Source organism: Seriola dumerili, unplaced genomic scaffold (assembly GCF_002260705.1).
Source record: "Seriola dumerili isolate Sdu_G_001 unplaced genomic scaffold, Sdu_1.0 BDQW01000002.1, whole genome shotgun sequence".
NCBI lineage: Eukaryota > Metazoa > Chordata > Actinopteri > Carangiformes > Carangidae > Seriola > Seriola dumerili.
This window is the reverse complement of record NW_019174257.1, coordinates 6,894,958-6,920,577: the sequence shown is the minus strand read 5'-3', so window position 1 is coordinate 6,920,577 and position 25,620 is coordinate 6,894,958. Positions and strand designations below refer to the sequence as shown.

At 38.1% G+C, this 25,620-nt stretch overlaps 2 protein-coding genes across 2 annotated transcripts in view; one reads left to right on the top strand and one right to left on the bottom strand.

Annotated features, from left to right (window-relative positions):
- Positions 1 to 459: 459 nt before the first annotated feature.
- Positions 460 to 4,650, top strand: lsm4 (LSM4 homolog, U6 small nuclear RNA and mRNA degradation associated). Its single transcript, XM_022738401.1, has 5 exons — positions 460 to 741; positions 1,789 to 1,830; positions 2,355 to 2,453; positions 2,593 to 2,773; positions 3,686 to 4,650. Exons 1-5 carry the CDS (start codon positions 739 to 741, stop codon positions 3,862 to 3,864), a joined length of 504 nt encoding a protein of 167 aa, XP_022594122.1. The 5' UTR covers positions 460 to 738; the 3' UTR covers positions 3,865 to 4,650.
- Positions 4,039 to 25,620, bottom strand: part of LOC111235424 (E3 ubiquitin-protein ligase rnf213-alpha-like) — a 37,284-nt gene continuing 15,702 nt past the window's right edge. Inside the window, exons 18-53 of the mRNA XM_022763924.1 lie at positions 25,401 to 25,514; positions 25,261 to 25,307; positions 24,058 to 24,208; positions 23,792 to 23,927; positions 23,350 to 23,532; positions 22,999 to 23,117; positions 22,711 to 22,871; positions 22,077 to 22,280; positions 21,544 to 21,731; positions 20,463 to 20,583; positions 20,103 to 20,203; positions 19,841 to 20,020; positions 19,007 to 19,152; positions 18,682 to 18,784; positions 18,347 to 18,461; positions 17,910 to 18,117; positions 17,626 to 17,816; positions 17,279 to 17,401; positions 16,548 to 16,658; positions 15,781 to 16,023; positions 15,263 to 15,350; positions 15,051 to 15,085; positions 14,824 to 14,927; positions 14,293 to 14,446; positions 13,894 to 14,068; positions 13,526 to 13,614; positions 11,922 to 12,173; positions 11,116 to 11,245; positions 10,795 to 10,872; positions 10,302 to 10,482; positions 9,690 to 9,894; positions 8,993 to 9,070; positions 8,145 to 8,342; positions 7,491 to 7,580; positions 7,174 to 7,352; positions 4,039 to 6,564 (exon numbers count right to left, since the gene is read on the bottom strand). Coding sequence (XP_022619645.1) covers positions 6,408 to 6,564; positions 7,174 to 7,352; positions 7,491 to 7,580; positions 8,145 to 8,342; positions 8,993 to 9,070; positions 9,690 to 9,894; positions 10,302 to 10,482; positions 10,795 to 10,872; positions 11,116 to 11,245; positions 11,922 to 12,173; positions 13,526 to 13,614; positions 13,894 to 14,068; positions 14,293 to 14,446; positions 14,824 to 14,927; positions 15,051 to 15,085; positions 15,263 to 15,350; positions 15,781 to 16,023; positions 16,548 to 16,658; positions 17,279 to 17,401; positions 17,626 to 17,816; positions 17,910 to 18,117; positions 18,347 to 18,461; positions 18,682 to 18,784; positions 19,007 to 19,152; positions 19,841 to 20,020; positions 20,103 to 20,203; positions 20,463 to 20,583; positions 21,544 to 21,731; positions 22,077 to 22,280; positions 22,711 to 22,871; positions 22,999 to 23,117; positions 23,350 to 23,532; positions 23,792 to 23,927; positions 24,058 to 24,208; positions 25,261 to 25,307; positions 25,401 to 25,514 — 5,138 coding nt within the window. The 3' untranslated portion in view covers positions 4,039 to 6,407. The remainder of the gene's footprint in view (positions 6,565 to 7,173; positions 7,353 to 7,490; positions 7,581 to 8,144; positions 8,343 to 8,992; positions 9,071 to 9,689; positions 9,895 to 10,301; positions 10,483 to 10,794; positions 10,873 to 11,115; positions 11,246 to 11,921; positions 12,174 to 13,525; positions 13,615 to 13,893; positions 14,069 to 14,292; positions 14,447 to 14,823; positions 14,928 to 15,050; positions 15,086 to 15,262; positions 15,351 to 15,780; positions 16,024 to 16,547; positions 16,659 to 17,278; positions 17,402 to 17,625; positions 17,817 to 17,909; positions 18,118 to 18,346; positions 18,462 to 18,681; positions 18,785 to 19,006; positions 19,153 to 19,840; positions 20,021 to 20,102; positions 20,204 to 20,462; positions 20,584 to 21,543; positions 21,732 to 22,076; positions 22,281 to 22,710; positions 22,872 to 22,998; positions 23,118 to 23,349; positions 23,533 to 23,791; positions 23,928 to 24,057; positions 24,209 to 25,260; positions 25,308 to 25,400; positions 25,515 to 25,620) is intronic.

Genomic DNA, 25,620 nt, shown 5'->3' with positions numbered 1-25,620 from the left:
AGCAATTACACGCTTCTTTCGTCGACAACATTTTCGATAGATAGATAGGATACATCCATGAGATTAGAAAGAAAGAAAGAAAGAAAGAAAGAAAGAAAGAAAGAAAGAAAGAAAGAAAGAAAGAAAGTAAGTAAGTAAGTAAGAAAGAAAGAAAGAAAGAAAGAAAGAAAGAATGGATGGATGGGTGACATGTTTCTAGATTACATTAAATGTGGGCACGGTAATTTACCCATATACAACATCCAACTGTCTTAAATACTCACTAATTCCTGTTGTTTGAGTAAGGTTTGTTGACTACTGCAGTTACCAGCTGCTTTAGGAAATTATTTAACCTTTTTTTTTTAAATGAAAGCATATATATCAAGTGTCACAGACAGGTTAAGAAATGTGGAGATGGACAGAATTGGTTTGGACAGTATTGGTTTTGGTCTTTTCATAAGATTATCAGACTTATCCTTTACCTGGCATTGATATTAATAGTTCAAGGAACGCACTATGTATTCCGCACACGGGTATTTTGGGGGAAGTATTAAATAGTTATTTGGTGTTCCTTCTCAAATATATGATTTGTAAGTGAGTGTTTTGACTGTAGAGGGCAGCATCTTACAATACTCCACGTTTTTGCCCTGCGGCGCCGGAAACGCATTTAGGACAAGAAGAAGAATATAGGAGGTAAAATCGTGTGGTTGAAGGGCCAAGACAGAAACTAAGACAAAATCAAAAAGAGATACTATCACAATGGTAAGTATTTAACTGTGAGTCTCACACAAAATGTTAATAGTGGTATATTACATCTTTAGCAGCGCGCCTGCTGCTCAGCACAGAAGCGCTGGGTCATAATGATGCTCGGTAATGTTACGTAAGCTAAGTGAAGTTAGCTACTGAAGCTAAATGAACACAGATTTTACACAGTGTTTGTTTTGCTGCAGCAAACGTCGTAATCGGGCTGCATGTGCTGAGGTGGAGATAAAAGCTTATTTAACCTGAAGGTCTGGTATAGGGTATTTATTTTAAAACGCGTTTAGAAGACATTATAATATGTCACGTTCAAAGGTCTTGAAGTCACAGACGCATTGTAAAACATTTGGCTCAGATGTATAAAGTCCCCCTACCCCTCTTATACATGAGCCCACCGGACTGAAAGAGACATTGTTATTGTGCCTGATTGTGGTTGTTTTGTGTCTCTTTGAGATTGTTCTGCCTGTCTTTGTAGTTTTGAAGCTAAAGCTCCGGACTTTTTCATATAAGAAATATTAAGTCACTTCATTTGGAGCAGAGAACCAGGGGCATGAAGGGTCTGGGGGCCCCTGAGCCTGGTCAATAATGCGTAGTTGTGCATATGGGTCTAGATCATGTTAAGCGATTGAATATATTACTTAGATTAATATAGACTATATACAACTGCTAAATCATTAACGAACAATTGTAATCCTTATTGTTAATTTTCTGTCATTCTTCATGAAGTGTGATTGTGAAAAAGTATTTGAATTGGATTATCTGCTGTATGTAAATATAAAATGTCTTAAATTTAGTTTGGAACACTGTAGAAACTCTTTGTTAGTTATCTCTGCTGCAAACAAGAGCTGCCGCCATTACCAGTTGCCAAACTGGCGGTGGTCTCACTGGAATAACACACTGCTGAGTGCCGGTACTCCTAATGTATCATGTAACTGGGTCTAACCAGTGCCTTGCTTCAGATGTAGTCCTGGTTGTCTGGTTTACTCAGATAGCTAAATAATGTTGATGGGAGGTGAATTCCTATGTATGACCTGTTTTGTCTTTTTGCAGCTTCCCCTGTCTCTGCTGAAGACTGCCCAGAACCATCCCATGGTGAGGAGACACTGAGCTCTTTCTGCTGTCAAAGAGCTGTTTATCCATTGATAAATCAGTATCTGATTTTATGTAAAACTGTGTAATAAACCTTCTTGTGGTTGTAGGTCTCTAAGCAGCAAAGATCAGTATTTATGTTGTTAGTCTGTTATCTAGTTAATTTATAGGCTAGGAATAACTGGCAAGCAGCTACTCAGGTTTGGCTGTCAACTTTTCCTTGGGCTTCATTTACATTTTTATCATCTTATTATACATTGTATCATGTTCAATGTGCAGCTGTTGCTGCTTCAGCTCTAGCTGTTTAATTTTCAGGTTGAATTAGTTTAATAAACTACATTAAATCTTGGCAACCTTCTAGATGACGAGATGAATTGACTTAAGTTCAGTGTTTTTGTTTTCTTTATCTGTGCAGCCAATAATTGCTATGTCTTGTTTGGTGGTTTATACCATGAGCAGACTGAAGCTCTAGCTTCTGTCATCCACCTCACGTTGTGCTGCTGTTTGTTTGTTTCCTCTCTGCTCAGCTGGTGGAGCTGAAGAACGGAGAGACATACAACGGTCACCTCGTCAGCTGTGACAACTGGATGAACATCAACCTGAGAGAAGTCATCTGCACTTCGAGGGTAAAGCTGAGCTCTGCTTTCATCTCTCTGCTGCCTCTGAAACTGTTGACACGGTGACAACAAACCCCAAAGTGTTTATTGTCATAGCGATGATTAGGATGTATGTGGATGTGTTGACACCCCTACTAACCTCTGACAGGATGGAGATAAGTTCTGGAGGATGCCTGAGTGCTACATCAGAGGAAGCACCATCAAGTATCTGCGAATCCCCGACGAGATCATCGACATGGTGAAGGAGGAGGTGGTGTCGAAGGGCCGCGGTCGGGGAGGCGCCCAGCAGAACAAACAGCAGGGCAAAGGAAGAGGAGGAGCCGGCAGAGGTGAGTGGAAAACGCTCCCTGCTGATCAGACAGACTTCTGCAGGGGTGTTTGTTTTTGCCTACTGTCACAACGTGAGTACTGGCATCACAGTTTCAGGTTGTTTCCAAGTGTCTTTGCTAATACTAAATCCACACACTATCAGGAGCACCAAGGTTTTTGCCAAAAACACTTGTGAATAAAAGATTAAAATGCCTGTATTTAGACCAGCCAAGTCAGCTGTGAACCATTAAACTCCACTGGAGACTTTTTGTGTTTTAGTGTCAGTTGAGGAATTATCTCCTCCTTAATTAACCCAGGAATTTCTGCAATCATTAGGCTGATTAAAACACTTCAAAACCAATCAAGTAACTAGGAAACGCATGTAAGTGAGCTAAATTCAAAATTTCTGAAAAGTGGATATGTTAAACATATGAAGTAGTCTACCAGACAGAAATGAGACACTTCATATTGGTCTGCATGTCCACACTCAGGTGGGGTGATCTTCTCTAGTCCCACGTTTCAGCAGCGATGATGTTCTTAAACATTTTATTATCAGATAAACTTGCACAAAAGACACATTCAGCCAAACAAATCCCCATTAAATAATTTTCCTTTTAGTGTCTGATATGTCAAGGAAGCTGTGACATTTTAACTTGACTTGAATGTTACAGGCACAGCACAGCTCTGATGCTTTAAGTTGGGGAGACTGTGTTCAGTAAAGCTTAACACTGTTTAACACCTGCACACAGCCCAGATTTAATCGACCAGCTTCCTTTTCAGTGCACACACCTGTAGCAGTGTTACACACAAACCACACACAAACCTAAAAGTAAATATATTTGATGGCAAAAGATGGCAATCTGTCTGAATAATATTTGTCACTGCTGACAGACATTTCTCTATTTCCACTGCTCTCTTACGTCCCTCTGTAGGTCTGTTTGGCGGTCGTGGCAGAGGAATGACCGGCCCTGGTCGAGGCCAGCAGCAGCAGCAGCAGCAGCAGCAGCAGCAGCAACAACAACAGCAGCAGCAGCAACAACAACAGCAGCAGCAGCAGCAGCAGCAGGATAAGAAACCAGGGAAACCACAGGGAATGAAGAACCAGCACTGACAGATAACATGGCACCGTCAACAGCACATCCTCTTATTCAGAGCAATTACTCCTTCAGTACATGAAGATAAAATTAACTCTCTGGTGTTTTCTTCTGCTGAGCTGTTCGTCAGGACTGACCATGGCAAAAATCACACTGGGAGAAGTTGAGAGAAGCTGTGCATTTGCACTGAGTTTTTTTTTTTTTTTTAGCATCTGTAAGTTGGTGTTAACATTTTTTATAACCATAAACCAGTGTATCAGTCAAAGCTCATAAACCTCTCCTCTAGTATCAATTTGTAATATGTATCATTACAACTTTACATTTTATATATATAAAAGGTTTTCCCTCAGTTGGTACACTGGAGTGAGGTTTTTATGTTTAGGTTTTTTTTTGGTTGTTTGCTTGTCAACTCGTCTCCTCAGGTGTAGTTTTCATTGGTGAAGAAACTGCCCAGCCCCAACTTTTGTTGCATGAATATTTTTTTTTATCTTGCTCTTTATTTCTGTGTTGTTTGTGACGTTCTGTCGTTTGCAACCTTTTAGTTTGGCTGCTGCACTGAACAATGCGATCACAGCAGGTGATAACAGTAGACCAGCAGTCACCAGATGACGATTCAGTCCCTGAAAATGAATACACTTTTGTTAAAGCATTTGTAAGACAACACATAATGATGCTGGGGGGAAAAAAAAGGTTTCTCATGTTCTTAAGTCTGACATGGATGAGTCCAACATGTGTCAAGTTGGTCGGGTTTCATTTTATTTTTGTAACAAAAGACGATGTTGTAATTTATTTACATGAGAACATGAGAATAAAACAACTTTTGTTAAAGCGGTTGTATTTCTTTAGAAATGATCCTCTGTGTAAAGATACATCCAGGATTGGCTGCTATTGGTCCTGTTAGTCAAAACAATCTGAAATCAAAGTACAATATAATATTGTCATAATTGCCCTGACTAAGTGTGGCCTTTGAATTATATAGAGATTGTAAATCTTAATATCTGTCCTGGATCAGCAAACAGTATTTTTTTAATTGGAAACTAGGGAAAAGTCGTCATGTAGCACAGGGTTCATAATGAGGACAAAAATTTAATTGATAAAAAATCCAGCATATTTGCATTCTTATTAGTTCATTATTGACTAGAAGGATTTGATATCTTGAATGATATAAATATTACCCTGTGTGTATCAAAATTATTAAACATAGTTTTTAAAAACACAACATGTAAACCCAGTTAGGGTTGAACTGGATTACCAAATCCAGATCTGAGTGATCAGAATCTCATCTGTTGGTTATCGGTTATCAGATTAATTAAATTATGATGGATTAAATATAGCTTTAATTTAGTGACCACAATATCAAGTTTCATTAAAAAAAAATCAGTTCAAACTCAAAACAAGTTATTTACAGTATGAATGATTGATGAAGACTCAGACTTCACATGCGTATATAAATTGATTTATTGATTATTTAACAAATATGAATGTAATTCAAATATAGTAATCAATGATTTAAACTTGCCTTATAATTGTCAATGTTTACATGCTTTTCACCGTTTTACATAAAATCACATCTGTTTTTTGGCTTCTAACCAGTATCTAAGCAGATTTTGGAACCTTGTAACACACATTATGTTCTACGTTTTAAAGGTTGTTTTATTAATGAAATATTAAGATTAAGACTTAAAAGGCTTAGAGATAAAAAGATAAAAATCTCAAAAGGTTTAAACATAAAGAAACTTAAAATTTGGGAGATTTGCTTCCTTTCTCCTGATTTTACGTCAGTGAAGAAGAGTACACCCATATACAGGCTTTCAAACGTTCCTGCAGACAGCGATGGGTGTCATCACAGACACTTTGTTCATGATTCTCTCAAGTCCCTGATCCCAAACATGACCAGACTGAAGAAAAACACATACAAATAAGATAAAAACTTCACCAGAGATATTTTAACATAATCATCAAGGTTTTGTTCAGAGACCATTTTACCTTCATTAAATGCAAATAAACATTCAAAGTACCTCAATATGTAAGAAAAATAAAAATAAAATGAAAAATATGCAATATGATATGTTTTCTTTACGACTTCATCGTACCATCATACAGACTCAGAACCTTCATTGTTGGATTTTGGTGGTCAATAGTGAAATAAACTAAATCCAAAAAATGTAGGTAAACATAATCATGAAACAGATATAATATATATACAATATATTCTTGTGTAAGTCAAACATTTCCCTGAGTATATCCTGAGATTTTTTTCAAATGAGACTCAGACAGTAACTCTTCAAATTATTTCTATTAATAAAAGGCAGTAAATGAGAAGCTGGCTCATGACAACGCTACACAAACTATATATTCAGGGCATCATCCACTCAAATTTACTTAGTCTTGGTGTGCTTCATTGTTTTTAAGGTTATTTTTTAAATCTTTCCATACATAATCATCACAGAGAAGAAAAAACAAAAAACAGATACAAATCAAAAAAGACACAATCAACTCCTTCGGTCTCTAGAGTGAATAACAAATTAATCTGAAAAACAAAAAAAATCTCTCCTCCAGTTCATCCCTTCATCATTAAGTCCTGTTTGGTGGTGACGCCGTATTTCCAGGTCTCTACAATCTGGCACAGCTGCAGATTTTCAGGGAACTTGTCCTCCAGGTAACGAGGCACCTCCACTTCTTTGCAGTCCACGTAGGCAGCCACAGTTTCTTTCACACTGAGAAGAAGGAAAACAAATTGTTTAAAACATATCTCTCAGTTTCATTTAAGGGAAAGGATCATGTATTTAACTACATAAAACTTTTTTTTTTTTTATTATTGTACATGGTTTTACAGCTTTTATCCTGATTTTTGCTATTTTCCCTTGGTCTTTAATGGTGTTTTTTTTTCAACATATGTACAATATAAGGAACTAAACACATTCAAAACTGTAACTGAATATTATAACCTTCACGGTGGTTATTCATATTATATTAATACACAGGATTATTGATGTGTCTGTGGTGAAGAATTTCAAGCCCATTATGCTCATTAGTACAATGATGCAAGTTACTAAGTTATTAACATTACTTGCATTCTTCACAAATGATCAATAAAATTGATGACTTTCAAATTTGTTGGCCCGTAAGCTGATTTATCCACACACACAATGTAATTTTGACCAATAAGTCTGTTATGCAATATTAAGTCCATGTCATGGAGAACTGGAATGTGTAGCAGTGCAACTAACCAAATCAATCTCCAATCTCCATCTCTTTTTACTAGGGCTATGGGGGGAACAAGTGGGTTAATAAGGAAACATTTTGAAGTTGTTCAACGGGTTCACCTCCAAGAAGGATTGTATTGCTCAGTGGCCCGCGGGCGGCCCAGTCTCAACAGGAGGAACTCGTGCATCTCAAGAAGCCACTGGTCCATGTTTCCTCTGGACACGAAGCCTTTCAGCTCAAGCTTGTCTTCCTCTGTCAGCGGCATCTGGTATTCAGCTGGATACCCAGAAAAGGGCTCCTTTTTGTAGAAACATGGAGGGAAGTATTTTATATGTGTATTAAATTACACTGTATATTCTGAATTAAGTTTTGTGTTTGAAGTATACACTGAAATGAGCAACTGGACAATTAGCAATGGCACAAAAGCAAAACCTACCCTCTTTAGACGCAGCATGTTTTCAGATTTAAGAGAGGAGAGCAGTTGCCACAGTGAAACACAGTGTCTGAGGGTGCATCTGCTCAGAGTCTGAAGAAACAACACAGCAGAGTAAAGAGTCTGTTCTATACAGTCTGAAAGCACACAGTTTAAACAACAAAATGAACTTACACCTACAGCTTGTTCTCTTTAGTTTTTTGGGTTGAGATTCATTTTTATGAGGCTTTATTTTATGGATTATCTTATTTTACCAAGTATGGTGTTGTATTATGTCCAACTGTTGTGGTGGTTAGTAAAGAGGACTGAGATACAACAGGCAACTGTCTCTGTGCTTTTACTTTACTCACAACATGGAAGTAGCCATAACTCAGGAGGTAATTTTAGCTGTGTTTTGAGTTTTGCCAGGGATGACAAAGCTACCCGTTTTCCAGTCTAATTTATTAGTTCCTTAAATTAGTGTGGATTAAGCTCTCACTCTGGAAAAACTTCACTGTAGTTCTGTTGTTGGAGGACTGAGGGACACGTTTATGTCTCAGTGTGTCAGTTTACACTGACATAAAGTCACTGTCACCTCAGTTTCTTGTCCTAACTATCCAGTCTTGTTCAGGAAATCTTAACAGTCACTACAAACGAAGAAGCTTCATATGCATCGACCTGCAATATGTGATGATTGATGTGGTCGGCCATCTTCAGCACATCCTCAAGGTAAGTGACCAGTTTCATCATGGGATCACCACCGGTCACTGAGAGGAAACCCAGGAGCAGCTCCATGATCCTGAACGCCTCACACACCTCGCTGTAGGACTCCAGCTCTCTGGACACGGCGTTTCGTATCAAAGAGGACAGAGGCTCCTGAAGGACAAGCAAAGTGTGAATGAAGCCTGGAGCCATAATCTACTGTAAATATAATTAAACACAACATAATATATGTGTGTCTACTGGATCTACGTGTTCGTAACTATCAAATATTATAGGTCAAATTTACTGAATATATGAATTTAAATTTAAATAAATGTAATAATAAAAAATGTAAAGTTTGTTAACTATTAATGGGCATTGGTCAAAAAAAAAAAAAGTTTGTGTAGAATGGAAGACTACTTTTTGGTTCCAGCTTCTAAAATGTGACGATTTGCTGCTTTTCTGTTTTTTTAAATCATTGCAAATTGAATATTTTTCAGTTGTGCACAACCGACAAAACAAGATGTTTGACCAACCCATGGCTCTGGTAGCTTTTGACCGACATTTTTGATAGACAAAAAATAACCATTAGATTAACTGTTAATGGAGATAATCTTTAATTGCAGCTGTTGTAAATATATTTCCTGAAATGCATGTAATAAATATATATATAGTATATTTTGTGATTTTGACTACAGTGTGCACATGTGAGATGAAACACATTTAAGAGAAATCTTAAATGTGTAATGTAATCACAATTCTGTTGCTTATTGTGTAAAAAGTGGTAAATACATTTGGTAAGAATACAGGGTTCAATAATTTACCTGATGTACTTTTCCTTTAACAGCTTTGAAAATGGTTTCATTGTCTCTCTCTTGTGTCTTGACCAGAGTGGGAATTCCCTAAAATAAAGTACACTGAGTTAGCTGAGGCAGGGAAACACAGAAATAAGACTGTAAAATAAGTCGGATAACACAAAGCAGATGCAATCATGATTAATCCCATCAAGATGTTACAATTTGCTTGATGAAAACGTTTTACTTGTCATCATATTCCTCCACTAATTTTTTAGGTTTTTAACTTTAAATTGTCACCCGTCCGTATGTTTATTATACTTTTAAGACATAAATGAGTGTTTTCAAATATGAAGAAGAGATGAAGAATTGCACTGACAGGATATTTGAGTGACATGTTAATATTCAGGGTTTTATGTATTTTCTTTTTTGGGGGGGGACTTGTTCATGTAGATGAACTTTCTCTCTCTCAGGCAAGTCAGACTTCTCTGCTGCTGCTTTTAAAGGGGATACGAGGAAGTCATGTGATTGGTTGTTACTTTAGCTCACCCAACTCCAACTGCTGAGTCTGTACTACTCCTACTAATAATGTATTCATCCTCCTGGTCATATCAATTTATGTTTGCACCTGGAGATTATACTTGCATTCGTATCTGCTTTGTTTCAGGAAGACAGAGCCACGAGACAGTTTTTTTTGCCATGGTTGCGCCTGGCTGCATGGACTCACTGTGCAGGTGATGAGGGGTTTTCCCTGAAGGAAGCGTGTGAGGATCTGCTGCTGGATCCTGGGCAGGTCATACTGTGATATTGTCTCATGGCCACGTTCCAAGTTGTACTGACAGTTGGATAAAACCAGAGGAAGCAGGTCCTTCTCCACATCATAGCGGATCACATGCTGCTCCGCCAGCTCCGCCACACTCAACCTGTAACTGCTGCAGCAATGGAAGTTACAGACACATCACAATACAAATAACCTCTTCTTCAGGTAACCCTTTCTCCCTGTTTAAAGTGTTCTGTATCCAAAAACAAACCAGCAAAAAAAGTACAGCAAAAGTGCTTTCTATTCCGAATTTTCTATTAATTTTATTTACTACATTTGTTTTAAAAGTCAGTATGTGCATTTTAATGTTGACAAGTCTGTGCTACTTTCAAATAAATGGTACTCCTCTCATGCTCGAAGGGTAGGAGGATAAGTGCAGTGCTACAAGAGCATTACCTGCACTCAGATATTTATGGTAAAACGACAAAGCAGCATTGTTCATGCAGTACTAACTCTCCAGTGCTCAGCATTGGACAACAATCTAAGAATTGTCTGTGTAGATACTTGTATGTTATATACCTGCTGTCCTCTCTGGTGTGACTGTCCACAGCGTACACCAGCTCATTTTGTAGTGCCACAAGGTAGCTGACCAGCCCTGTGGCACACAGGCCTGGACCTTGCCGCCGGGGCAGGAGGTACTGCAGGTCGCTGTCCAGGTCCAAATCCTCACTGCAAAATTCATCTGGAATTTTCATCTCACCTGTAGGTTGGAAAGGACGTATAAATGATTCCTTATTTCCAGTGCGTCATGTAACTATGCTTACATGACATGTCACACAATCACAGAATTGCATTGCTCTAGTTATAAATTCATTATTAGGCAAATTTAAACTCAGCTCTACTCATCCTTATTACTCCTCATCCAACTTATTTTAACTGAACTGATCCAAAGTGCTTAACAGTAAAGAGGGAAAACAAAAAAGGAGAGGACAAGAAAAGATGCAGGGTAAGTCCATTCACTGCGACTGCCTCCATCGGTAAAACATTTATGGAGACAATATGCTTTACTTACTGCTGGTTACAGACACTCTGAGCAGATTCCAGGTTTTCAGAAAGATGTCAATGCGTTTTTCATACCATGTCCTCATTTCTGGAACAAGAAAAAATGTTTAGGTCGTCAGTATGACAAAAAACTGAATTAGAAAGAAAAGAATTAGTTGAGAATTGTTTTCTGTGCCATGCTTCTGTTTCTTTGAAAGATGGGTAACATATTTTTCTTGGCCCCACTCATCAGTCAAGATTTAGTCCATTAGATTTCAGATACTTAAATGTTAACATTTTGAGAAAAATAAGGCTTCGGTGTAGGCACTGCTCAGAGATATCACAGCTGTACCTGTTTGCTTTTCAATGAACTCTGTGATGGAGCCCGCTATCTGGTCAGATGCATTCTGGAACTTTCTCACCAGACGTTTTTGCAGGATTACGATGTCTGGAAGGAACTTAATCTGGCGAAATTCTCTCTCCTGAAAAAGGAAACCCGAACAGCTGATAACCATGTCATAACCAAGGCTGAATATATAAATCCGTTAACATAATTGACCATAATACATCTCTGGCAATTTATAATTATGCGGGTCAAAACTAATGGCTAGCTGTCAAGATGAAAGTCATTTTTAATTTTAATGAAACTGGCTTTTATCTGAATTTATTTTATGAAGATTAATAGATCAATAAGTACAATTTTGAACTCACACTTTTCAATCACACAGGTGATAATCAAATCAATGTCCTTCGGGTAGTGGTGTATCCCCTCAGGAGCATGAATGGACTAATCAAATGTCATAGCAAATTACCTTTTAGATTTTAAGATATATTTTGGGAAAACTTGAAATTTAGTCTAAAGGTTGCACAAAAGAATGGGATACAAAGAGTTCATTGTCTTAATGTATACAGTTACCAAAATTAATATCAATTAGATTTTGATGTTATCTAGATGTGGAAACTTTGAATTGCTGGAGGCCCAAGATCAAAGGTCAAGAGGTCAAAAATATAATAATGGGTGTATAATCTTCTTCCACATCAAATTACATAACAACCTGGCCAGTAGTTGTCAAAGTTTCTTGCTCTGAACATCACTGCTTGATAGAGTTGTGAATTCAAAGCCATTTTGTCTTAACACTTTACATTTCACACATTCACCTTCTGCAGGAACCTCCAGAGCAGAGGCAGCTCCTCCTTTTGGTCATTGTGCTCCATGGTGTGTTTGAGACTGAGCAGTGAGAGCCTCTCCCTGCAGCTCCAAACTGCTGTGCTGTGGACCTGAGAGCCCTGCGGCAGCGACGTCAGGAAAGTACAATCATCACCGAAGGTCGTCCTCATGATGAAGTTGGAAGATACGCGAGAGTCAGTCCTGATGCTGCCCTTTCCTTCTTGCAGGAACTGATCAACATCCTAGACACAAAACATTGGCAGTAGTGGTAGCAACTTTTACTGCAGCATTAGAAAACATTCGTATTGTGCAATAAAAAAATATAACAAATATTAATATATGATACATATACAATACAAATTAGAATATTATAACAATATAAAGAGAAACAGATTATCAAAAATTAAACATAAATTTAGATACTTAGATTACACATCGGTTATAATAATAGTGTGATGGCTGCGTGGATGGCCATACAATATACGCTTGCCAAGCACTTTATTAGGAACATCATACTGATACTGGGTAGGGCCTCCCTTTGGTCTCAAACAACCTCACTTCTTTGTGTCATGGAGGTTGGAAACATTCTTTGAGTTTCTGCTCCATGTTGACATGATTGCATCACATCATTTTTGCAGATTTGTCAGTTGCACATTCATGCTGCCAATCTCCTGTTCTATCACATCCCAAAGGTGTTCTACTGGATTCACATCTGGTGACTGAGGAGGCCACTGAAGTAAACTGAACTAATTGTCATGTTAGTGAAACCAGTTTGAGAGGACTTTTGCTTTGTGACATGGTGCATTATCATGCTGGAGGTAGCCATTAGAAGATGGTAAAATGTGGCCACAAAGATGACATGCACATGGTCAGCAACAATACCCAGACAGGCTGTGTCCTTCAAACAATGATTGATTGGTACTAAGGAGCCCAAAGTGTACCAAGAAAACATTCTCTGCACCATTACACCACCACCATCACCCTGGACTGTTGACATAAGGCAGGTTGGGTCCATGGATTCATGCTGTTGATGCCAAATTCTGACCCTACCATCTGCATGATTCATCAGACCAGGCTAAGTTTTTTCAACTTTCCAGGTCCAGCTATTCTATCTGCCACAAGGTTCAACATGTTTTGCATTCTGAGATGCTTTTGTCCACTCTGGTTATCTGAGTTACCGAAGCCTGCCACTCACTGGATGTTTTTTGTTTTTCACACCATTTTGGGTAAAGTCTAGAGACTGGTGTGTGTGAAAATCAGAGATCAGCAGATTCACAAATACTCAAAAAGCCTCTCTGGCATTCATGCTACAGTTACAGTCCCTGAGATCACATTTCCCCCATTCTGAGGTGAACATTAACTGAAGCTCCTAACCTGTATCTGCAAGATTTTGTGCACTGCCCTCTGTGACATGATTGGCTGATAATTGCATGAGTAAGAAGATGTACAGGTGTTTCTAAAAGAGTGCTCTGTGAGTGTATGTACCAGTCATAAGATATGCAGTGTTCTAACATTTTCAAATACCATAAAAGCTTTATTGTCACTCATAAAGGGAACATGATATAATGTAAAAAGGAAAGGTAAAAGGTTTTACCTTCAGCTGAGATGTCATAATTTCTGCAGCCATAGTAGTCTCCCAGGAGTTTCTGGATTCTTTGGTTGTTAAGTATTGATCAATACCAGCTAGACAAAGTCAAACAGAAAAATATTTTGTAGAGTATGTCACATCAGTGAAGGTTATCTGTTCTTACTTATTATTTTCAAGTTCTGATTTCCACTAATTCTTCCCACCAGTACCCATATGAGACACAAGAATTCAACTTGGGCAAATACAGTACAGTCTCTCTCAGTTAGTATGGGTGTGACTCATCTTTTTGTTATTTAGACAAATTAGACAAAGTTATGTCCAACTTCAGCAAACTTTATAATTATTTTGCAGTGACAGATTGGTGGTGGGCTTACAGTGATTGGCCTGCTGTAGGTCTAGTAGGGATCTGAGCACCAAGTGGGCAGTTGTAATGGTGTCATCAACTCCTCTTCCCAGTGCCTGTGACAGCTGATCCAGATCCTTCATTATGTGTTGAGTGAGAAACAAACAAACATCCTCCACAGGAGACTGGATGATGTGCTGGACAGACTAAAGGAACAGAGAGAGGGGGAAAATGTCACAGTCAGATTCAAAGAAACAAGCAAAATGATTCTAAGTTATATTATTTTATTATAATAAGAGTAAAATAGAGTAAAAATAAGAGATTATTATCTGGATAGAATTATTTGATATCTCAGCTGCACATGTCAGTTCTGAAAAAACAATGGCATTTACACTCCAACAAATTTTAACAGAACTCTTCCTCTGCTCACCTGGGACTTCTCTGAGGTTCCCAGCAACATGGCCAAATGTGTAACCAGTCTGACCAGAGTGAAGGGAGTCAAAGACATGTTTTTGGTGTCCAGGGCATCTGGGTTGTTTCTCCGCTCAGGGTCTCCCAGGATGTGGCCAGTTCTTGTGCGATCCCTAAAATGACAGTTAAGTATCAGTCAGTTAGTATGATGGGGGGTATTTACATAACATAACTAAAATCATTGCAGCTGGTGATGTGTTAGATATTTTTCTAATTAAACACCACAAATATCAAAATACTGAACTTATTTTGCTCTTGTTTGCAGGGTGATCATTTATCTTGTTAACCAAATCACCAAAACTATTTGAATTTTTTAATTTTTTTAGCATTTACACATTGTCAATACTTACATATTCTACAACAAAACTGAAACTGTGTCAGAAACTTTAACAGAAGATACACTAAAACACACTAAATTGGAAGCACACTTTACATGCTTACAAGAGACAATTAAGTGCATGACTGTAGCTTGGCCATTAATGTCACTCACTGCGGCAACTGAATTGGTGTAAATCCAGGCAAGGCTCTATGCTGCTCCCCTCCAACCTCCTGGCCACACTCCAGACATTGGCCTCTCTGCATGGGCAGGCCGCACTGCAGAGAAACATAGCAGATCAGATCATTTTGCTCAGAAGTCTGATTTCTTATCTACTGTATGTTTTTACTGCTTCATGCCCATGAAGATAAATTAACTGGAACTGCATAAATAAAGCTTACCTTATCAACAAAGCATGGGTGATTATTCTGACACACTGTGGAGAACAACAAACAATTAAAATAGCATTAAAGCACCTGGGTTATTGAGACAGAAGATAAACTCAATTTAAGATTTACCAGATGGGTTTCTGTAACTCCTTTAGCATTCAATATGTAACTCTGAGCAATACAGTTCATCCAAAGACTTTTTGACTTATGTTATTTATACTTACCATACCAAGTGAGCTGCCCATGGTTTTGTTGTATGGCTGCCTGGGCAACAGCTAACATGTCATCAGGCATTGTCGGTATGAAAGCGTTCTGTTAGGTTAAATCAAATGAAAATATTACATTTCACATTAAGGTTTAATTCAAACAATTATGTATCAATAATAGTAATTATTACAGTTACGAGTAATTCAAAGAGCTTTTCGTTCCAACTCTTTGATTTCGATTTTATAATCCAGAGTAAATAGTGTAATAATTTTCAGGATTTATTTATCATAATGCATTGATGGGGGTTGTGGTGAGTTAATGATTAATATGACCAATTTAAAATTTTTTATTCACTTCTTATGACAAAAATCTGTTTTGAAATAAATCCACGGAAATTTGAAAACAATCCCACCACTATATTATGTAAGGAACCTTGACGTTGTACAACTCAAAGCCTCCAGTCATTTGACACAGATAGCAGCTCACAGTTGAAGAGCTCTAATGGTCTAAAGAGGCAGATTTAAGACACTCTTACCTGCATATTTTCAGGAAACAGACCAAGTTGTTTGAGAGGCATCAGCAGGAGGTGAGTCCCAGTGAGCAGCACAGCTGCCAGATGGATGGTCAGCTCGATGACAGCATTTCCCACAATAGTATTTCCAGGGTGGATGGTCAGGGCTCCCAATCTGTTGTGAACCAAGGCTGAGGCAAAATCCCTTACTTCTCTTTGATGCAAATACCTGGACCCCTGGATGAAGTCTCCAAATGCTTGGCATCTCTACAGAGAAAATATAAGACCATACACAATCACTGTTAGCAAGTTCTACATAGCACCATTATGAAACATTTGACAACAAAATATAAGCTGAGTTTCTGATTAATATTACTACTCAGCAGAACTTTATATTTTGCAGAAAAAAATTGGTCAAAACAATATAATATATAAAGCACATGTTTTATGTGAACAGTTATTTCACTGTTTTACTTCCAGATGTGAACATTAATGGCCTATGGTACACGATCGGTACAAATTAACACAAAAACATTTGACTGATGGCTTAACAGATATGGTTTCATATTTGATCTGTCTTATTAAAGTTGGTTTTTCATATAATGTAATGATTAACAGATCATAGAAGTACTTTTTGCATTACAGTTTTGAGGAGGTGTTAAACATGCAACAAACACAAATGTTTAACATGCTTGAAGTAGCAAATGACGTAGCACCTGTCACTGGGGATTAATCGTCACTTACAGGCATGTTTTCGGTGCATTTGTGGTGCATTTTATCATCATTCATACCTCAGGGGTTGGATGAAAACCCATGTTGTCAGACCTGTACAGAGTTGTAACCTCTCGGAAAAGTGCCAGGAGGATGAACACTGTTCGATTCCTTGGTGGTGCGGTGCATCTCTAAATCAATGAAACACAACCAAAAATCAAGTAGCGAGTAGCTACATTGTGCTATTCAGATTGAATGGGCATTTGGTCCCATTATCAACTATGGTAGGGAAACAGATCTCAGATTTTGGCAAAAGCTGTCTTTTTAACGTATCCATGTGTTTTCAGGTTTTATCCCTTTAACTAGTTTAACTAACTTTTAGATCTAGATTTCCTATGTTCAGGACAGATGTTCTTTCTGCAATCTACTTCAGTGAACATCAAATCACATCAACTTATTTTTGCTCAACATTACATGTTGGTAATGTATTTTAAGTGCAAACTGATTTAAAGGTCTGCTAATGATTTCCTTAAAACACTAATGGAACAATGGAATATATCAATTCAGACTTTACTGTGACTGACAACTAAAGCATATTTCACAACTCTGTAGTGTTATCAAAATGGTTACTTGTTATGTAAAGTAGATGTGATCTGTAGTAAAAGGGCTAAAAGAAACAAAACAGTTTGCATAAACTACCTATGTTTCCCATCAAAATAAAAATATTTACAGGACTGAGCCAAAGATACAAAAGAGAGTGCATGGAACATTGTAGGAGCAAAAAAGAGTTTGGTAAATTAAATTTAAATACCTCACAGACTTCTTCAATCTGCTCGACATCACCGTCCACGACTGCCTTTGCAACTGCGTCCCTCACCGCCTTGTATTCCTCTCCATATACAAGATACTGGTCCATCTGGCCTCCATCTTCATTCTGTTCACACCATGAATGTAGATAGAGGAGCAAAAAGACACTAATATAACTACTATAACTGGGCTAAATTTGATGCCACAGTTTGTTTCCATGTTGTAGTCGGTGCATGCTTTCAAAAGATAGCGTGTTGCTGATAATTGGTCCATTTAATAATGGTGACATATTTACTTGTTTTATGATTTAAATATTTAACGTAGCAGATTTTCTAATGAATGGTGGTGTACCTGTTGATGGATCTCTGCAGGGAAAAGCCAGCTGAACTCTGGTTGTTTCACCAGCGTCTGGACATGCTCGACACCAAGCTGTTCACTGAGCTTGCGGATCAGGTAAACACGGTACCAATCATTCCCACTATCCTCACAGAGCTTAATTACCATCTTCAGGAAATCTTCTGCTCCATCTGGGACGTTGTTGTCTGCAACACCAATGTAGTCGAACAGACTCTTAGTTATTTTTATTGCTAACTAATACAAACTGTCAGCAGTAGTGAAGTCACAGAATTTCTCACCAGACAGACAGTCAGTGATGAGACTGGTGGCCATTGTGAGGGACAGACGCAATCGGGCGATGTGCTGTAGATATTGAATAGACACTGTTGTTGGAACAGAAGGGACTTCAGCCAAAAAGAAGTGCAGGAATTGTGTCTCATCCCTGAAAAGTGGCTCCAACTCTTCAGTCTTGTTGTCTTCCAGAGGCAATTTCTCCCACATGGAGTCCTGCAAAGAGCATCAGTTAACTGTCTTATATACTGCAGGGTATCTTATAACTGTCTTAAATAATGAGCATAAGTAAAGTAACTATTATAAACTGTTCCTAAAGTTAATTTCTTTTGAATGTTTTGAAATCTTTAGTGAAATATTCTTTCCATCTTTTACTGGTCCATTTCTCCACTATGAAACATAATAAAACATTACAGTTATATCTTTGTTCAAAAGACGTTTTTACCTCCAAGCAGTTGATGTACAAGGCATAAAGCTCTGCTTCATCACCCTCATCCACAAATCTGCTTTCTTCAACAGATGACAAATGCTGTTGCAAATACTCCTTGACGTCATCAAAGCTGAAACACAGTTTGTAAAAGTGAATTATAAACTTTGTGCAAAGCAGAAGAGCTTCATATGGTGAAGCAGGTGCGCCTGAATCTATTCAGACATTTTCTCACAACAAATTCCTGCTGTGATAAAACCAGCAATGCTGTCAAACTTCTCTATTGACAGCATGTTTTTTTTTTTTTTTTTTTTTTTTTTTTTTTTTTTACATTCAATGACACATTTACCCACCTGAACTTCAGCAGCAGCTTGAGAATCACAGATCGCACAACTGGATTGTTATCTGGGCACTCCTTGAAAGGTGACAGATCTTTGGTGTGAATCTGTTCATCTTCTAGTTTGAAAGATGATTTAGAATAAATATTAGTAACAAAAAAGACTAATAATAATCTTAATAATTATTAAAATTTATGAACATGCAGATTGTACAGGGTATATGGCATATAAACAGAAACAGTGGCACAACATATGAAGAAATAAAAGATAAAAAAAAATCCAGTTTCATGAGAAAAGAAGGTGAAGAAAACAAATATTCTTTCTTTAACAAGGTAAGTACCTGTCTCAACCCTCATGCAGGACAGCAGATGGGTGATGACACCTTGGGTTGGCGGTATGTTGTCCTTGAAGCACACAGTGGAGAGCATATCTATGAAGAAACCATTGCAGCGTCGCCTGAATTCTGCATTTCTCTTGAAAGAAGCCCTGCAAAATAAATACAAATACCACATAAAAATGAAAAGCTATGACATTTTATTTGTGTTTATTAGAAGATTTCCAAAGGTGATTAAGCTTAGCCAAATTATTCCCCAAAACTTACTCTGCCAGGGATTTTCTTGTTTCAGTTTGTATGTCTCTGTATTTTCTCTGTGTGATACTATATTTTACAGTAACATCAACTGAATCACTGACGTGTTCACACCCACTTTTTGGGAAGCAAGTGTATTATACACTAGAACTGTGCACATACAGTATATACAGAGTGCAAGCCACTTGCTTGTTAATCTAAAAGAGTTTAGGTTGCACGTCATTCAAAAGGAAGAGTCTGATGGGGTATTAAAATGGCATTTCTGCATACTCAGCTGGATAGGTGTATGCACAATAGAAAAACTGAGTGATCTGGCACACTGCTCAGTGTCTGAGGGCACACATTTTTCTTATAAGGCAGACTGCTCATTAAACTAAACTGCTAAACACTTGCAGTGCAAAAAAAAGCTCCTCCTGCGCTCTTAGAAACAACAGTGTGCAGTGAGTATCATGTTTATGATAGCAAGCAAGTAGTATTTACAGTATATGTCCTTGAACACGGCTCCTTTTCTGTAACTGATCCTTAGGAAAAAAGGTTTCACACCTTTGGATTTTTACAGGTGTAAAATGGTGAATGAAATCTCACCTGATGTCTTCAGAGACATGTGGCTGAAAGTCATTTTGTAACTGTTGCCTGCAATTGGGACACGAAGGCCGCCCTGCATCCAGGCTGGCCTTGATGCATGGTAAGCAGCAGATGTGATCACATGGCAGCCCCACAGGGTCCTGAGGCTCTTTCAAGCACACCACACATTGAGGTCCAAACCTGTACGAAAATGTGACCAACGCCAATCAAATTCACTTCAGGACAACTAAAGAACATTGTTGTCAAATGAACAAGCTCTTACCTGAAAATCTGGTCACTTGCCCCCTGCTTACAGGAGTTCAGTACTTTAATCACAGCTTGAAAAGCCTTCAGTGATTTTACATCAGTGTTTCCCTCCAGAACCTTAAAATAGGTCAAAAACATTGAACACAAATTTAACAACAGGGATACATGATTTTTCAATTTCTTCAGCTGGCTGGACTAAAATCGAACACAGTAATGTGGTAAAATGTGCCAATGGTGTGAAGACCATCATGACACAGAAAAAAACTCTGTTCAAGGTAGATAGGTTAAAAAACGTCACCACATTTAACGTAGCCCACAAAGCTCACACTGCATCTGTTTTTGTAAAGTATTATCAGTGATTTAAAAATCTACTCACCCTGCTTAAGGTTTGAATGTTACTGAAGACCAACTCTCTGAGGCAATTCTCTTCATGATGGAAACCCAGCAGCATGTGTTCCACAAACAATGAGAGGATGTAGATGCGCTTCCAGCCGTTACTATTAAATATTACAGATAATAATCACAGTTAGTTTCTCGTAGAAATATTTGCAGATTCACCATAGTGTTTTATGTCTGTGCAGAAAAGTAGTTAGCACAGGTGCTAAGCCCTAGATGGTTTGAACAATCACCTCACTGCTTAAATTCGTAGCCTTTAATGTGTTTGGGGAGAGAGCTTCAGAGGGAGGGGATGGCTTTGTAAAATGCTCTTTCACTGCAGGTCCGGTGCTTGGTCCTGAGTGGTGTAGACAGGAGTTTTTGGCATCAGAGCAGCAGAGGCTGTGGGAAGGAGTGTGGTGATGGAGAAGGTTGGTGAGGTAGGAGGGTGTCTCATTATGGAGGGCTTTGGTCAATGTACCAAAGACAATGCTGTTGTCTTGTACTTGATTCTGGGTGTAATGAAGGCATGGATCAGGGCTTCGGCAGCAGAGAAGGAGAGTGGTGGACGGAAATGATTTGGAGGTTGTGGACATGTGGCGAATGAGACAGGGTGGAGTTGCTGATGGTTAAGCAGAGGCTGCGAGTGGTTTTGGTGAGGGATTTGGTAGGGAAGTGGGGAAGTTGATATGTTGTGTGAAGTTGAAGCATTGAAGCAGCTCCCAGAATTCACTGGCAAATTTACAGTCAGTGTCATTAACATGGATATTAAAACCACCAGGATAGAAGGTGAGATGGCATATAGATGGGGTGGGGTGGGGTGGGTGGGGGAGGGGTAATTGCTCCTATGGGCAATTACCTCACCAAAAGTGGTTGTGATCAGACTGCGGGATGGAACCAGAGCAACCACAAAAAACTCCATACAGACACAGGACGGACATACAAACACCACACAGAAAGGCAGCCATCTTCAAACTTTGCTATATGGTATCTAAGATATCAGTTTTCCCCGTGGAAGATTTTACTGAATTTGGGCAAAAGTATTTTACTTTTATGTCCAATCGTGTGCATCAGCAACTTACCCGACATCACGGAGTCTTTCTCTGCATCGCTCTCCATACTGTTTGGTGTTTTGTTGGGAGCAAATCAACTCCAAAGAAGCTTGCAGCCTCTTCACCTGCTTCAGCCAGCGCTGGCAAAGAGCATCAGTATGTAAATCAGGAGACCCCAGGTATTCAACACATGCCTTGGCTGCAAGAACATCCAAAACCTACAGGAGAGTAAAACAATTTGGAAGTGATTCAGCATTTTTGCACAATTTAAAAACACCCTCTGATGAATATTGGAAGCTTATCTACTTTCCACTATTATTGTTCTACATATTTTTCAGTGTTCTGCACTGTGCAGAACACCATATCTGACTTAGCTGAGAGGTATGTATATGGTCCCTTGCAGTATAATGGAGGAATGAGCCTTTCGATAACACAATGACAGATTAAACAGACTGTATCTCATCTCATATAAAAACAGGTCATGATGGGCTTAAATCTGTTTCATTTTTGCAGTCTTTGAAGTTTCCACAGAAAATGTTGCTGGAATTTAGAAATGTGTTTACCATCTCTGGACAATGTCTAATGTGCTGGTTTCTACGCAAAGCATAAACAATCTCAGGATGCAGAGAAATCATCCAAGAGAGGTTCTGAAGACGACTTTGGTAGAAATGGTAGGCGATGTGGATGTGAGGGAGAGAAAGCTCATCTTCATCTTTTTTTCGTCTCTGTATTTCATCAACACAGCTGGCCAGGGCCTGACACAAGAGCTGAGGAGTGAATGCACAAGTAGATTAATAATGCATTATGTGCACTAAACCATGGCAACATTAATGAGTAACCAGTCAAAGGTAAATAGTCTCTAAAATATTTTCAGTGAACCAATTTCTCTGCACAACTGTAATGAGTAGAATAATGCCTCACTCTGTTTAGAACTGAATTATTAGTGTACACCTAACTCACTGAGTGACCTGTTCCTGTATATTCTGTAGATAATACTTCTCACACTGGTCACTCAGTGTATATTTAGTAAGTTTGTTTCTACTATATAGGTACAAAGAAGCAGAAAAATTCAAGACTTTGATTGACTGCGATGGATTAGATTGCTGTGAAGCAGAGAAAATCATAAAGGAAAGGTAAATGAGAGCAGTGGTATTGAGGTAATTGGATGCAGTAACAAAATATTTGAATTGCCCTCACCTTTAATTCTTCATCTGATGGCACTTTCATTGTCATGGAAACAAAATCCTGTAGGTACCTTTCAAGAAATTCTTTTCCCATTTTTTCATTCACATTTTTAGCCATGTAACTGCCAAGTGGAGTGTTCAAGAACAAGTCTCGGAAATGACCAGGTGAATGAGCTGCAAAGAAAAGTGGAGAGTCAGTCTAAAAGAGATCTTTCAGTTACAAAGCTAATACTTTAACTATTTATTAATTATTCTTGAACAGAACAATTTAGATATGTTACTCATAAGGTGTGATAGTTACTTTCATGTCTGGATGTTTGCATCATGAGCCCATCCAGGAAGTCTTTGATCCACCAGCTGAAAGGCATGAGGCAACGCATGGTGTTGCCACCTGTGGTATGGCTTTGTACCAACAATACCCTGGAGATGTAAGAGAGTCAGGATGCAAATATTACAAACCTTTTGCAAGACAGTGCAATTACATTATTTATTTTGTAGCCCGTACAGCCTCTAGCTGGTGCTGTAATTCACTTCAAGTTTACTTGCATTTTTCTTGAGCCAGAAAACAAACCATTCAGAACCAGCAGCTGACAATTTGAGCTGAATAGATATACTTTTGACAGATATGATGATACAACCAAGAGATACTCACTTGTTTTCATCCCTCACATAAGGTACATGCAGCATCTCTTTGCTCCCAAATATCTCAAGCCATAAGTTCCTGACATCATCCCCATCAAACAGAAGATCTAAATTGCAATCTCGGTCAATGACTGAGACCAAGTTGGCCAGAAGCGGAGTGACAACTGCTTGGATTTTCCTCCACAGTGTGTGTCTGTGAAATTAACCAGACATTTGCACATGTATTAAAAATGACAGTAGGTAAGAGGTAAAGTCATGTCAATTGAAACCAAATCACTGTATGGACAGTGATTAAGATCTAAACAGCTTGTTCAGCTGGAGTTTGCAGTTGTGCATTTTCATTTTACACCAAAGCAAAATAGATTTAAATAAGTGATGAATAAATGACAGATAAAGATTTTATGCAAATATAGTGAAGAAAACTGCCATGTAAAAGTTAAGGAGAGACCTACAGGAACGTTCCTCCCTCTTGAAGAGCAGTGGCATTAGATGCCTCACTTAGTACCCAGCTTTTTGGACTGGGGATGCTGGCCTCATACTCCTCTAACAACATGCGAAGACGCTTCCTCAAAATGTTTGCAAACACACCTTAAAAACAAAATTCATTGACAATAAGTTTTTTTTTTTTTAGAAAGATGCACTTTTTCTGTACACAGAGTAGACGAGCATAACGATGACCTGATATAAAAAGATGACCCCAAATGACTGATTTTCTAACCTTGTGTCTGACTTCCATCCAGAAGTGTGAGCAGGTTTTCAATTCTCTTAGTGCTGAGTTCTCCGCTGTCTTCTGCATCTCTGAGCATGCTGACTGCACTCTGCACACAGCTCTTCACCAGATCTTCAGTATCAAACAAATCTCCCAAATCCTGAAAAAAAGATATTACATAAAGAAAATTAACAACAGCAACATCTGATGAGGAAAAATGTCAGAGGTGAATCCCCTCAGAGGGCGTGAGTAACTGACATGTGCTTCTACCTAGGAGCCAGATTGTCTAATTGTAGCAAAGTCAATGAATGCATGAATGAATGAATGGTGTGTTAATGAGTTAAAGTTCTGAACCAATGAGGTGCTTTTCATCTACCAACTAGTCCCTCTAATTTCTAAATATCTTAGCATATGAGCTAAGTGCTAATTTTGCAGTTTGGGTATCATTTGATTACCGGTATGTTATAATGTAATGTATGTAAATGTTGAAATTACGATGAAGCCACAATTTACATACAAAGGCATCAAACAGTCACTGCTGTTGATAGATGCTTCATATTTTCATGTTAGTTTGCCTCCTCTGACTTTCAGAATACAGAATTTATTTAATTATCTAATTAATTTCAGAGTTCAAACTGATATTCTACTAATGACATTTAAAGCACTTCCTGGTTTGGTACCCTGTTCTAGTACTGATGGGACCCTTGTTAAGTATGTTAGCCACCTCCCAAACTTTGAAGTTACTGAGCTGTTTTTAAAAAAATGGATGATTTCGATGACCTATTATTTAAGTTATTCTATAAGAGCTCTCCTTACAACTGCAGCTGGTTGAGTCTTAAAGACTAAAAAAGCTGAGAACTCCAATTCTCAAATCTGAACTGCCATCTAATCATTTCCCATATTAGCATAGTCATAGTATTATCTATGTCAAGCACTGGCTCTTGTGTTTGATTTAGACTTAGCTGACCTAGCTCTGATAAACCACTTGTTATGATATATCCCGCATCTCCCGTTAAAAATAATACAGATGTAGATAAAAAAAAAAAGAAAAAAAAAAAGAATATACTAAATAATATAAATATTTTGGCAAATGTGAAACTTCCAAAGGTAATTTGTGCTTAAACATACATCAGAGATTAGGAAATTATATATTGGTTATGTGATCCTCTCATTCATCCAGGTTTAAGAAGATGAATGGTTAGTTACACTTACAGCGGAGTCATTTTGTGTCACACCAATGTGCTCTTCTGTCTCCATGGCTTGAAAAGACAGAGAATTATTGGAGAATTTATTCAATTACTTTAAATATATAACATTCTTTAAAAAAAAAAAAAAGGTATTTAATGAATTACCTTCAGGTGGATCTTCAAAAAGGTCACTTATGTGTAGATTCTTCAAGGAATGAACATCAGACACAAACTCTTTTGATCTTCTGAGATCATCAATGTGAACAGACATCCATGGACCTGAAAAAAAGGCACACTAATGAAAACACAATACGTAGGTTTTAACTGTTGTTTGAATATTTTGCTCTTTTTTTTGTTACTCTTAATGTGTAGCACTTTGTACAGC